Source organism: Neofelis nebulosa, chromosome 1 (assembly GCF_028018385.1).
Source record: "Neofelis nebulosa isolate mNeoNeb1 chromosome 1, mNeoNeb1.pri, whole genome shotgun sequence".
NCBI lineage: Eukaryota > Metazoa > Chordata > Mammalia > Carnivora > Felidae > Neofelis > Neofelis nebulosa.
In genome coordinates, this window is record NC_080782.1 from 151,779,580 (window position 1) to 151,793,020 (window position 13,441).

At 45.1% G+C, this 13,441-nt stretch overlaps 1 protein-coding gene across 1 annotated transcript; it reads left to right on the forward strand.

Moving 5' to 3' along the window:
- Nucleotides 1-6,418: 6,418 nt before the first annotated feature.
- LOC131483836 (putative UPF0607 protein FLJ37424) lies at nucleotides 6,419-9,736 on the forward strand. Its single transcript, XM_058682241.1, has 3 exons — nucleotides 6,419-7,043; nucleotides 8,509-8,655; nucleotides 9,609-9,736. Exons 1-3 carry the CDS (start codon nucleotides 6,419-6,421, stop codon nucleotides 9,734-9,736), a joined length of 900 nt encoding a protein of 299 aa, XP_058538224.1.
- The last annotated feature ends 3,705 nt before the right edge of the window (nucleotides 9,737-13,441 follow it).

A 13,441-nucleotide genomic window follows, 5' to 3' on the forward strand; every position in this document is an offset into this window, starting at 1 on the left:
ATAGCATCAAAAAAATAAAATTCTCAAGAATAAATTTACTCAAGGAGGAAAAAGATATGTATGCTGAAAACTATATACATTGATTAAAAAAATTGAAGAAGACACAAACAAATGGAAGACATCTTGTGTGCATGAATTGAAAGAATTATTACTGTTAAAATGCCCATCCTACTCAAAATAATCTACAGATTCAATGCAATTTTATCTAGACTCCAATGGCATTTTTTTTTACAAAAATAGAAAAAAAACCCTTAAAATTGATGTGGAATCACAAAATACCCCAAAAAACCAACTCAATCCTGATAAAGAACAGCAAAGCTGTAGGCATCACCTTCCTGATTTCAAACTATATTACAAAGCTAAAGTAATAAAAAATAGTATGAAACTGGCATAAAAACAGATACATAGACCAATGGAACAGAATAAAGAGTCCAGTAATACACCCACACATATATGGTCAACTTATATTTAACAAGGGAGCTAAAAATACTCAGTGTAGAAAAGATAGTCTCTTTAACAAATGGTGTTGGGAAAACTGGATGTTCAAATGCAAAAGAATGAAAATAGACCCTTATCTTATACCACACACACACACATACACACACACACACACTGAACTCAAAATGGACCGAAGACTTAAATGTAAGACCTGAAACCATAAAACTCCAGTAGGAAATATAGGGAAAAAGCTCCTTGACATTGGTTTTGGCAATGATTTTATGGATATGACACCCAAAGCACAAACAACAAAAGTAAAAATAAATTGCATTGAACCAAAAAGCTTCTCAACAAAATGAAAAGGCAACTTACAGAAGGGGAGAAAATATTTGCAAACCACATATCTGATAAGGGGTTAATATCCAAAATACATAAGGAACTCATAAATCTCAAAAAAAAAAATAACCCTAAGCAATCCAATTTAAAAATGGGCAAAGGTCTTGAACAAACAGACATTTTCCCAAAGAAGATATTTAAGTGACCAACAAGTACATGAAGAGGTACTCAACATTACTGATCATCAGAGAAATTCAAATCAAAACCACAATGAAATATCACCTCATACATGTTAGAATGTCTATTACCAAACAGACAAGAGATAACAAGTGTTGATGTGTAGAAAAGGGAAACCTTGTACACTGTTGGCAGGAATGCAAATTGGTGCAGCCACTATATAAAATAGTATAAACATTTCCCCAAAATTTGAAAATAGAATTACTATATGATCCAGAAATTCCATTTCTGGGTATTTATTGAAAGGAAATGAAATCACTATTTTGAAAATATATCTGCACCTCTCTGTTCATTTTCATATTAATTTTTAAAAATTCATCTCAGAGATGGGAAGTAGTTTGTCCAAGACCCTCAGCTAATACTTGACTAAGCAGGTTTTGGCTAACTCCAAGGTAATATATTTTTAATTATAGATAGATAGATGATAGATAGATGATGATGATGATGATGATGATGAAAGATATATAGATCGATAGATAGGCCTTGCTAATTTATATGATAAAAAATTGTTTTATTTTTTTCTGCTTATCAGTAAAAATATAATCTTAGTCCTAAAATTTTGATAAATAATTGGTAATTTTATATTTAAATCACCTTCCATGCATGTGCTCAAACCAAAATTCTGGGAATTATTCTTGATTTCTCTCTTAATTCTACCCACACATAAACCGTTAGCAAGTATCTTTAGCTCTGGCTCCCTAACATCTCCTACATCTTTCCATCTCCCACCTCCACCATTTCTAGCCTAGTCTAAAACACAATCACATTTCACCTAGACTATATCAATAGCCTCCTAACTTCTTTTTATATCCCCCTACAGTTTTTCTCTACAGATTTCATGGCTCAAAATAAACAAAAGCTATCACTCCTCAAGGATGGGTATACGTTTTTGTGAAGGATCAGATAGTAAATATTTTAGGCCATGTGGATCATACAGTCTTTGTTGCAAATACCTAACTCGGCCATGTAGCATGAAAGTAGCCACAGATAGGGGCGCCTGTGTGACTCAGTTGGTTGAGCGATGGACTTTGGCTCAGGTCACGATCTTACAGTTTGTGAGTTCGAGCCCCGTGTTGGGCTCTGTGCTGACAGCTCAGAGACTGCAGCCTGCTTCAGATTCTGTGTCTCCCGCTCTCTCTGCCCTCCCCTGCTCACAGTTTGTCTCTCTCTGTCTCTGAATTATAAACGTTAAAATTTTTTTATTTTTTTTATTTTTATTTTTTTTAACGTTTATTTATTTTTGAGACAGAGAGAGACAGAGCATGAACGGGGGAGGGTCAGAGAGAGAGGGAGACACAGAATCGGAAACAGGCTCCAGGCTCTGAGCGGTCAGCACAGAGCCTGACGCGGGGCTTGAACTCCCAGACCGTGAGATCATGACCTGAGCTGAAGTCGGACGCTTAACCGACTGAGCCACCCAGGCGCCCCCGTTAAAATTTAAAAAAAAAAAAATTTAAAAAGTAGCCACAGATAATACACGAAGGTAAACAAAAGTGTGTGGTGGCATTTCAATAAAACTTGTTTACAAAAATTAAGATGCTGCTGAATTTGACCCACCCCTTCCCTAACTGAAGACTAACCAAACGCTTCCCTTTGCCTTAGAATGAAGTACAAGTTCTTTGACCCATGAGACTTTACATGATCTCGCCACTGTCTTATCTTCCCAAACTTTCCCACCATTTGTCCTACTCTGTATTCTGTATACTCATCCTTTCCCTCACAATTGTTTGAACCTGAAAGTTTATTGTCAGCATATAACTTATACATCAACTCTTTATTCTGCCTGCAGTGCTCTTCTCCCAGACTTTTTGCACAGCTGGTGACTGATAATTTGGAACTCTTCTTCAACACAGCACCTTGTAAGGAAAGGCCTTCCCATGCCACAGAATCCAAGTGCTCTGGCTCTATGACAGGCAGTATAAATGACCCTGCTTTATTTCCTTTAAGACATTTGCATTTATCTGAAATGATTCTGTTGGCTTGTTGTCCAGAGTGCATATTCACCTCTATCCTACCTCCCCAAAATAGATTGTAAGCTTCAAGAGTAAGGGCCTATACCTTTCCTATTGCCTGTTCCATCCTCCACCCCTACAATGGTTCTAGGCATATAGCAGGTGCTTGCTAAATTATTCGTAACAGAAAATATGAAAGAAGTGTTTATGAGAGATTTTTATATGTATCTACTGGGTCTTCAGTTGAATGTAGAATAACTCATGAATGCCATAATTCAACACTTCAGCAAAATTCCCATAGATCATCTCCACTGACAATAATCCCAATAAGCATATTTAATTATAAACACAAAACTAGTCTGTTTTATACCCCCCAAAAACGTACATAAGTATGAAATTAAAGTTTAGCAATGTCATCACTCATCTTATAAAATCTTTCAATAGTTCCTAAATATTTTAGCTTAAAAATATTGTGCTCTTGTGATATTATAAACAAGCAAATGATGAGAAATTACATTAAATACACAAATATGATATAACCACTATTCTTGTTTTATTTCTTAAAGGTCGATGCATATGTTAACTTATTTTTACAGTTTAATGTATTCGTTTACACATCACACAGTTGTCCTTTATATTTACATTTAAGCTAATTTCAAAGTAGGGACTTTTCCATTGAAATGGCACTTGCATAATATAAACACATGATTTCCATTCACAGATTTTAATATATAATTATTAAAATAACAAGTAAATATTATCTGTCTGCTCATAAATTCTAACTTCAGAATAAACGAATACTCTTGAATCCATTTTAGTTCTGTGTTTTTACCAATAGGTGGCAATGAACAATCCTCCCTACATTTGCTTTATCATAATTGGAGACAACGTAAGTCCTGTCTCCTAACAATACAGGATTTTACTAAAGAGTAGTTACAGGAAAGAAATGTAATCTAAAAGGCAACCCATTCTTATTATCCACCACCTCCAATTTTTAAACTTTTCTTTAGATGTCGAGCTAAAATTATCAAGCAACATTTCTGTAGTAATCCCCGGTCTGTCTGGTGAGACCATGCGATGTAATTCTCTAACCATTCTATATGACAGTTCTGAAGCTAATAGAAAAATTATCTTTTCTGATGTAGCATTACAAATTTTATCAACCTTTTCTCCTGAGACACAGTATGGCTTCAGATGCTCCATGCTGTTTAACCTTTTTTTTCTTTTTGCTTATTTATTTATTTAGAAAGAGAGAGCAAGTGGGGTGGCGGGTAGGGCAGAGAGAGAGGGGGGAGAGAGAATCCCAAGCAGGCTCTGCACTGTCAGTGTAGAGCCCAAGTGCAGGGCTCGAACTCATAAACTGTGAGATCATGACCTGAGCCAAAATCAAGAGTCAGATGCTTAACTTACTGAGCCACCCAGGCACCCCAACTGCTTAACCTTCTTTGACATCTTCCAATTAGTTTGTGTCCATTTTAAAATACAGCATCCAAGTGGAATCGTAGTGTACAATGTAGGCAATGCAAAATTCAGTGGGACTATTATTCACCTTTCTTACGGATACTATATTTCTATTAATCCACCTCAAAACTTCATTGTCTTCCATCCAGTATGTCACACTAAGATTTTTTTACTAGGATCATATATTTTTAAAAAGATCCTCAGATCTTATTCACATCTTGCATTTTGAAACAAGTTCAAGCTTGTTTCATCTTTGGTGTCTTAATTTTTTATCTCAGCCAGTTGATATCAGTTTGAATATTGATTTGGTCTTCTGTTGTGTTTCACCATCTTTGCCAGACTTAATATCCACAATATAACAAATTTCTCTGTTTCTTTTTACCCAAATTATTGTTTTAATTTTTTAAGAATTCTTAGCTGAGTTAAAAACTTCTGAAGTTCCAGAGTCTCCACCAGACATTTTATTGCTTGATGTTTTTACATTGGAAATTGTGATCCACAACAGAAGACACCCACCTATATACTTAACTATGTGAATGGCATAAATCAAAATTTTGGTAATCAGGGATGTCAGTTCTGACTGAGGCATTTCTGAAATAGAGTGCACCTGAGTTGTATGTTAGGCTTTCATCGTGGACTTGACATATTACATGTAATTCTCACTATATACCACAAATATCATCAAAAGCTACTTTACCATCAACATAATCCTTAGATCATAATTTTGACCATTCTCCCCAGTCACACTCATTCATATCTATATCAACTTCATCGCTAAAATCACATGAGGAGCTAAAACTTTGTGAAAAGTCTTTCAAATGTAACTTTTCAACCATCACTTCAATGGCCCACAAAGAGTCAATATCTGTTTCAATCTTTATTTACTTATTTTAGCTCTACCTCTATTATAGTTCTTCTTCTTATTATTTGTAGCTTAAATCATGAAGGAGATACCTCACAGCAAAACAAACTCCTGTCAGATTTTGTGCCACATGTTTACAAAGGCATCATCGCCTAATTACAGCTGTGTTGGTCCACAAGCCACAGCTCAGAATTATTCAGTATGAGGCAGCAAAGGAGGCTTTGATGTAGAGCCCTTAACACAAGACAATGCAAATGACATTTACTAGGAATTTTTTCCCCCATTAATGAACAGTACTTCAGGGAGTGTAAAGGCAAGAGGCATGTAATTTCTGAACTATTTAAATTGCTAATTAGATCTGTACAAGAGGTGTATTCCTAATGCAGACAATTACAACGGCTCCTAAGTGTTTGCCTTACAGTTGCTAATTACCGCAGAAGCCAATTAATTACCACCTCACTCCCCCACAGCCGCCACGCAGTGGCCCTGCTGCTTGTATACAACTGCCACAGGCAGCCGGAAATCTATATACCAGCCACCGGTGGCCAGCGGGAAGTCCCAGAAGTGGGAGGCTAAGGGGCGGGGCTTTGGGGCCTCGCCCTTTGCCCTTTGCTGTGGTCACTTGCCATGCTGGGCATGCACGCCCCTGTTTGCGCGGTGTTCCAGGGAGGCGTCACAAGGGCCTGGCTCAGTCACTCAGGCTCAGTGCCTGCTTAACTGTCAGAGGAGTCAGAAGCTCAGGAGGCGCTCTCCAGCTTTTTTACTCCCATCTTGCAATCGTTTGGTGCACAACCAGCCCAATATGGGCAACCTGCTTTGTAAGTTTCATTTCCCACCCCGCCACGTCCATTGCCTGGCGGTGTTCGGCCCCTGCCTCCCCCCCCCCCCCCCCCCCCCGCCACTCCCGTGATGCTGTTCCACCACCTTGCCAGGACCACCCCGCTGCTCCTTCACTTGCCCTGGGCGCGGGCTATTCCACTGGGATCGTAGGCCTTTACCAGCTAGTTTATACATCCAGCCAAAGAGGCGGTACCCCATTCGGCAGGCCACATGTACCCCTCTGGGGATCCTTCCCTTGGTGAACTGGACTAACTCTCTGAAAAAACCTGTGCTGTCTGCTCATAATTCCATGATGTTTGGACACTCCAGAGCCAAAAGGATCCCTCCTATGGGGCGCAAATTCACTCTCCCACATTCACTATCTGAGAAGGTAGAGGAGGCTGTGGAGACGGTACCATCCAGGCACCTCCCACTTTCGTGCCCATCTGGGGTGGAGGAGAAGGTCCAGGAAGATCCCAGAAAAAAGATGGAGGATCTTGTAGAGACCAAAGGGCAGAATGGTGGGAACAGGGTCCCCCATAACGTTGGGGACATACCATTTAAATGTCCCCTGGAGACCGGTGGACTTCTCAGTTCCTTGCAGTGCAGCCCTGCACCTTTGGACCTCCATCCTAATCCTCCAGAAGACGGTTTGAGGGAGAACACCCAGAAGTCTCTGATGAACTGCTGCCCTGAAGGCCACATAGTCACTTCCTCACATGGCCCAGCCGGGAGTGTCGTGCCTGATACAGATGCAGCAGTGCTCTCCGACCCAACCCCGTGCTGCCCCTTACTGCAGGAGACATCAACAAAGGAAGTGTTGGGTGAAAACCATCAGCCTGTTGGGGACACATCATACCTATCCAGGAAGGAGATACAGGCTAATGAGCCTTCAGGCATCTCATCAAGGAGCTCTTTTTCCCCTGTATCTGCCAGCAGTAGGCCCTGCAAATGGAAAACATCCATGTCACATTCTTGGCTACTGCCACCGCCCCAGTTGTGGGGCCAGGGCCAGTTGCCCCAACTTCCTAAGTTTCCTTGCATAGCTATTGACAAAAACATGGACACCTTCAAGAATTCAAATGTCAGAGGAATAAGATCTTGGAAGACAAAAGAGAGATCAAAGGAGACTGCTCAGACGCTTAGCCTGCCACTTCTTTATCCCTACTTGCCTCAGAGACTGCTAACTCTCTGCTTTTGGGGAGTCACACTTTGCAAGTCCCTATTCCTACTGATGACTTGGCTGACCAATCTGCCAAGTCCCTGATTCCCTCTGTCCCTCCATCTTTAACACCAAACATTGGTCAGAAGACAGCACAGATAGTTTCTAAATCTTCTCCACAGAGGTTAGAGTGGGGGAGAGCCAAAGCATAAGAGACTCTTAAGAACAGAGAATAAATTGAGGGTTGATGGGGGATGGGAGGGTGAGGAGAGTGGGTGATGGGTATTGAGGAGGGCACCTTTTGGGATGAGCACTGGGTGTTGTATGGAAACCAATTTGACAATAAATTTCATATATTGAAAAAAATAATAAAAATGTTATTACAGCTTAAAAAAAAAAAACTTCTCCAACTGTTCCTGCTGGTTTTGTTCCTCATCTTAGTTCCAATCACATTTGTGGAATTCCTGTGAAGAAAGAAGGCCTGCTTCAGCCAGTCACTGCTGTAACATATCTCATTTCTGACATCACCACACTTCCTAACACCTCAACCCCCTCCTTACAGCCACCATCCTGCAACACAGAATCCCCAGTGCCTATGTGTGTAGATTCCCCCCCTCCTATCCTACCCGCCCCTCTTACAAATCCTTCCACACATAGCCCTGTTTCAATTGTCCAGCCCATCAGTTCTAAGACAGTTGCTTCTACCATAACAGCCAATGCATCTACATCTACCTTCAAGCTTATGTCAGGTCCTGGTGTCGTCAACATGGACACCACTCCCCTTTCAAAGGCTGTTATTTTCAGATTTCCCTAAGAATCTGGAATGGGATCTCCTTCATTTCCCCAGGGCCATTGCAGTTTGAAGCAGAGGTGCCCTGCAAAGTCTCCAGTTTTCACCAGCCCACCTAGAGATCAGAAGACAGCCCTTCTTGCCAGTGTTGCTGTTTCCACTAGCTTGTGCCTTATGGATTCTAGAGTCACCACCACTCCAGTAGGCAAGCCCTCTGCAAACTGCAACTCGGCCTGTAACAGTGAAACCATGGACACTACATCACCATCTCAAGCTTCCATCTTCTGTTCCTCCCCTGAGTCCAGGGACAACCATTTCCCACTTAACATGGTGTTTTCTGGTTCTGATAACACACCACCCTGTGGCAACACTGTGGTGGCCCATGACTCTATCCATTTACCTAAAAAGTCATCCATTGGACAGACCTGAGTTTTCAACCACTCTGACCCAGGAATCATCTCTCAGCCCACAACTGGGCATCATAATGGGCAGCAGCCTGACAATTCTCACCTGTTAGGAACACCAGTAGCCTCAACACCAGCTATGGACCCAACTGCTCTTGTAGCCCAGCTACCCAGAGACAACACAGTGAAGGCAGGTTTGCAGGTTCTGTATCCATTACCACTCTCAGTATCCAGCCGGCCTCTAGTGACAAGCCAGGAATTCCGCCCATTGGTGTATCTACCACAACAGGCTTTGGAGTTGCCACGGGGATGCCCAGCACCAGTGATGGTGGCTCACCATTAGCTGACAGTACTTCAGGCCAACATGTGTGTTCGGAACTGCAGCCCCTATGGGCAGTGGTGTGTACATCCCAGGCCCCATTCATTCACAGGCATCCGGAGCATTCAACCTTGGGGCAGGACTGAACGGGGTACCAAGAACCATTTCTGCTCCAACTTTAGGTCAGACAACCTGGAATCACTGTGGTGATGGCAGGGCTGCTGCTGTAGGAGGAACAAATATCGTCCCAGTATTTGGACAAAATGCTAGTTCCATCTTGAATCCAGGCACTTGGGGCCCACCCGCCAAAACCCAGGGAGTGGAGCAGTGGGGCAGGGTTGCACTGTTCCCACAGGTGGAGACTCCACAGTCCCCACTACCCATAAGTGCCCCGGGGGCTCATCCCGACAGAGAAAACTTTCCTCATGTAGAGGAGATGTCACCATGGAGAAGAGGACTAAGTCAAGAGACCAGGCAGCCTCCCCCTTAATCTGAGCAGCAAGGGGCCAACCATTAAAAACCCAGGTGATGGAGTGGTGGAAAAGGGCTACACCGTTCCCTCGGGTGGATACTCAGCTACTTCTCATACCTGTAAGCACACCCAGTACTCATGTTCACAAAGAACACTTGCCCCACATGACCAACCCACCAACATGGAGAAGAAACATATGTCAGCACACGAGCCAGCCTCCTCCTAAAATCTGATCGTCAGGGGGCCAGCAGTCAAAAACCCAGGTGATGGAGTAGTGGGAGAGGGTCATGCTGTTCACACAGGTGGAGACTCAGCTGCTCCTCCAACCTGTAAGCACACTTGGCACTCAACTACAGAAAGAAAACTTGCCCCACATGACCGAGACACCAGCATGGAGAAGAAACAAGTGTCAGGACACATGCGAGGCTCCCCCTTAAGTCTGAGCAGCAGGGGGCCGCCATCAAAAATCCAGGTGATGGAGTAGTGGGAGAGGGCCGCCCTGTACCCTTACGTGGTTCTCTAGTATTCCTGTTAGCCTCAAGGGCACCCAGAGTCAATCTGCACAAAGAAAATTGACCCATGTGACCGAGCCACCAGAACCAGGAAGGAACGTGGGTCAGGACACGTGCCAGCCTGCTTCTTAAATCTGATCATAAGGGGACCAGCCGTCCAAAACCCAGGTGATGGAGTAGTGGAGGAGGGCCACAGTGTTCCCACAGGTAGAAGCCCTAGTTTTCCTGTTAGCCCCAAGTGCTCCCAGAGCCAATCTGCACAAAGAAAACTTGCACCATGTGACCAAGCCACCAGCACGGAGACGAAATGTAGGTCAGGACACATGCCAGCCTTCTTCTTAAATCTGATGGGCAGGAGGCTAGCTGTCCAAAACCCAGGTGATGGAGTAGAGGGAGAGGGCCACGCTCTTCACTCAGGTAGAATCTCTAGTGTTCCTGTTAGCCGCAAGGGCACCCAGAGCCAATCTGCACAAAGAAAACTTGCCCCACGTGACTGAGCCACCAGCACGGAGACGAAACATGGATCAGGACACGTGCCAACCTGCTCCTTAAATCTGATTGGAGGGGGAGAGCCATCAAAGACACAGGTGATGGACTAGTGGGAGAGGGCCACACTCTTCGTGCAGGTAGAAGCTCTAGTGTTCCTGTTAACCCCAAGGGCACCCAGAGCCATCTGCACGAAGAAAACTTGCCCCACAAGACCGGGCAACCAGCACAGAGATGAAATATGGGTCAGGACACATGCCAGGCTCCCCCTTAAGTCTGAGCAGCAGGGGGCCAGCAATTAAAAATCCAGGTGATGGAGTAGTGGCAGAGGGCCACAGTGTTCCCACAGGTAGAAGCTCTAGTTTCCCTGTTAGCTCCAAGTGCTCCCAGAGACAATCTGCACAGAGAAAACTTGCACCACATGACCGAGCCACCAGCACAGAGATGAAGGTGGGTCAGGACATATGCCAGGCTCCCCCTTAAGTCTGAGGAGCAGGGGACCAGCGATCAAAAATCCAGGTGATGGAGTAGTGGGAGAGGTCCGCCCTGTACCCTCATGTGGAATCTCTAGTATTTCTGTTAGCCTCAAGGGCACCTAGAGCCAATCTGCACAAAGAAAATTGGCCCACGTGACTGAGACACGAGAACCAAGAAGAAACATGAGTCAGGACACATGCCAGCCTGCTGCTTAAATCTGATCAGCAGAGGGCAAGCAGTCCAAAACCCACGTGATTGAGTAGTGGGAGAGGGCCACAGTGTTCCCGCAGGTAGAAGCGCTAGTGTTCCTGTTAGCCCCAAGGGCACCTAGAACTAATCTGCACAAAGAAATCTTGCCTCATGTGACCGAGCCACCAGCACCAAAAAGAAACATGGGTCAGGACAGGTGTCAGCATCCTTCTTAAATCTGATGCGCAGGGGGCTAGCTGTCCAAAACCCAGGTGATGGAGTAGTGTGAGAAGGCCACACTCTTCACCCAGGTAGAAGTTCTAGGTAGCCCCAAGGGCACCCAGAGACAATCTGCATGAAGAAAACTTGTGCAACGTGACTGAGCCACCAGCACGGAGACGAAACGTGGTCAGGATACGAGCCAGACTGATTCTTAAATCTCATCGGCAGAGGGCCATCCGTCCAAAACCCAGGTGATGGAGTAGTGGGAGAGGGCCACAGTGTTCCCGCAGGTAGAAGCTCTAGTATTTCTGTTAGCTGCAAGGGCACCCAGAACCAATCTGCACAAAGAAAACTTTCCCCACGTGACCGAGTCACCAGCACTAAGAAGAAATGTAGGTAAGGACAGGTGTCAGCCTCCTTCTTAAATCTGATCAGCAGGGGGCAAGACGTCCAAAACACAGGTGATGGAGTAGTGAGAGAGAGCCACACTCTTCACGCAGGAGAAGACCTAGTGTTCTTGTTAGCCCCAAGGGCACCCAGAGACAATCTGCATGAAGAAAACTTGCCCAACGTGACCAAGCCACCAGCATGGAGAACAAACCAGTGTCAGGACACATGCCAGGCTCCCCCTTAAGTCTGAGCAGCAGGGGGCCAGCAATCAAAAATCCAGGTAATAGAGTAGTGGGAGAGGGCCACCCTGTTTCTTCAGGTGGAGTCTCCAGTATTCCTGTTTGCCTCAAGGGTACCCACAGCGAAACTGCACAAAGCAAACTTGGCCCACATGACCGAGCTACAAGAACCTAGAAGAAACATGAGTCAGGACACGTGCCAGCCTGCTTCTTAAATTGATTGTCAGGGAACCAGCCGTCCAAAACCCAGGTGATGGAGAAGTGGGAGAGGGCCACAGTGTTCCCGCAGGTAGAAGCTCTAGTTTTCCTGTTAGCCACAAGGGCTACCAGAGCCAATCTGCACAAAGAAAACTTGTCCCACGGGACCGAGCCACAAGCACAGAGATGAAATGTGGGTCAGGACAGGTACCATCCTGTGTCTTAAATCTGATGGGCAGGGGGCTAGCTGTCCAAAACCCAGGTGATGGAGTAGAGGGAGAGGGCCATGCTCTTCACCCAGGTAGAAGCTCTAGTTTCCCTGTTAGCCCCAAGGGCACTCAGAGACAATGTACATGAAGAAAACTTGTCCCATGTGACCGAGCCACAAGCACGGAGACAAAACGTGCGTCAAGACATGTGCCAACCTGCTTCTTAAATCTGATCAGCAGAGGGCCAGCTGACCAAAACCCAGGTAATGGAGTAGAGGGTGAGGGCCACGTTGTTCACACAGGTAGAAGCTCTAGTGTTCCTGTTTGCCGCAAGGGTACCTAGAGAAAATCTGCACAAAGAAAACTTGCCCCACATGACCGGGCCAATGGAACAAAGCAGAACCTTGGGTCAAGACTCAGGCCAGTCTGCTTCTTATATCTGATCGGCAGAGGGCCAGCCGTCCAAAACCCAGGTGATGGAGTAGTGGGAGAGGGCCACCCTCTTCATGCAGGTAGAAACGCTGGTGTTCCTGTTAGCCACAAGGGCACCCAGAACCAATGTGCACAAAGAAAACTTTCCCCAGGTACTGAGTCACCATCACTAAGAAGAAACGTGGGTCAGGACAGGTATCAGCCTCTTTCTTAAATCAGATCACCAGGGGGCGAGCCGTCCAAACCCCAGCTCATGGAGTAGTAGGAGAGGGCCATGCTCTTCATTCAGGGAGAAGCTCTAGTGTTCCTGTAGCCCCAAGTGAACCTAGAGCTAATCTGCACGAAGAAAACTTGCCCCACATGACCGAACCATCAGCATGGAGACGATAGGGGTGTCAGGATACATGCCAGGCTCCCCCTTAAGTCTGAGCAGCAGGGGGCCAGCCATCAAAAATCCAGGTGATGGAGTAGTTAGAGAGGGCTGCCCTGTGCCCTCACGTGGAGTCTTTAGTATTCCTGTTAGCCTCAAGGGCACCCAGAGCCAATCTGGACAAAGAAAACTTGGCCCATGTGACTGAGCCATGAGAACCGAGAAGAAACATGGGTCAGGACACATGCCAGCCTGCTTCTTAAATCTGATGGGCAGGGGGCCAGCTGCCCAAAACCCAGGTGATGGTGTAGAGGGTGAGGGCCATGCTCTTCCCCGCAGGTAGAAGTTCTAATGTTCCTGTTAGCCACAAGGGCACCCAGAGACAATCTGCACAAAGAAAACTTGCCCCACGTGACCGGGCCAACAGCACAAAGAAGAAACTTGGGTCAGGACATGGGCCAGCCT

Bases quoted from the DNA above. Each gene is read 5' to 3' on its own strand.
- LOC131483836 (XM_058682241.1), top strand. From the start codon at position 6,419: ATGTTTGGACACTCCAGAGCCAAAAGGATCCCTCCTATGGGGCGCAAA. The intron at 7,044-8,508 runs GTAGGCCCTGCA...ACTCTGACCCAG, and splicing joins TTCCCCTGTATCTGCCAGCA to GAATCATCTCTCAGCCCACA. The intron at 8,656-9,608 runs GTTTGCAGGTTC...ACTCAACTACAG, and splicing joins AGACAACACAGTGAAGGCAG to AAAGAAAACTTGCCCCACAT.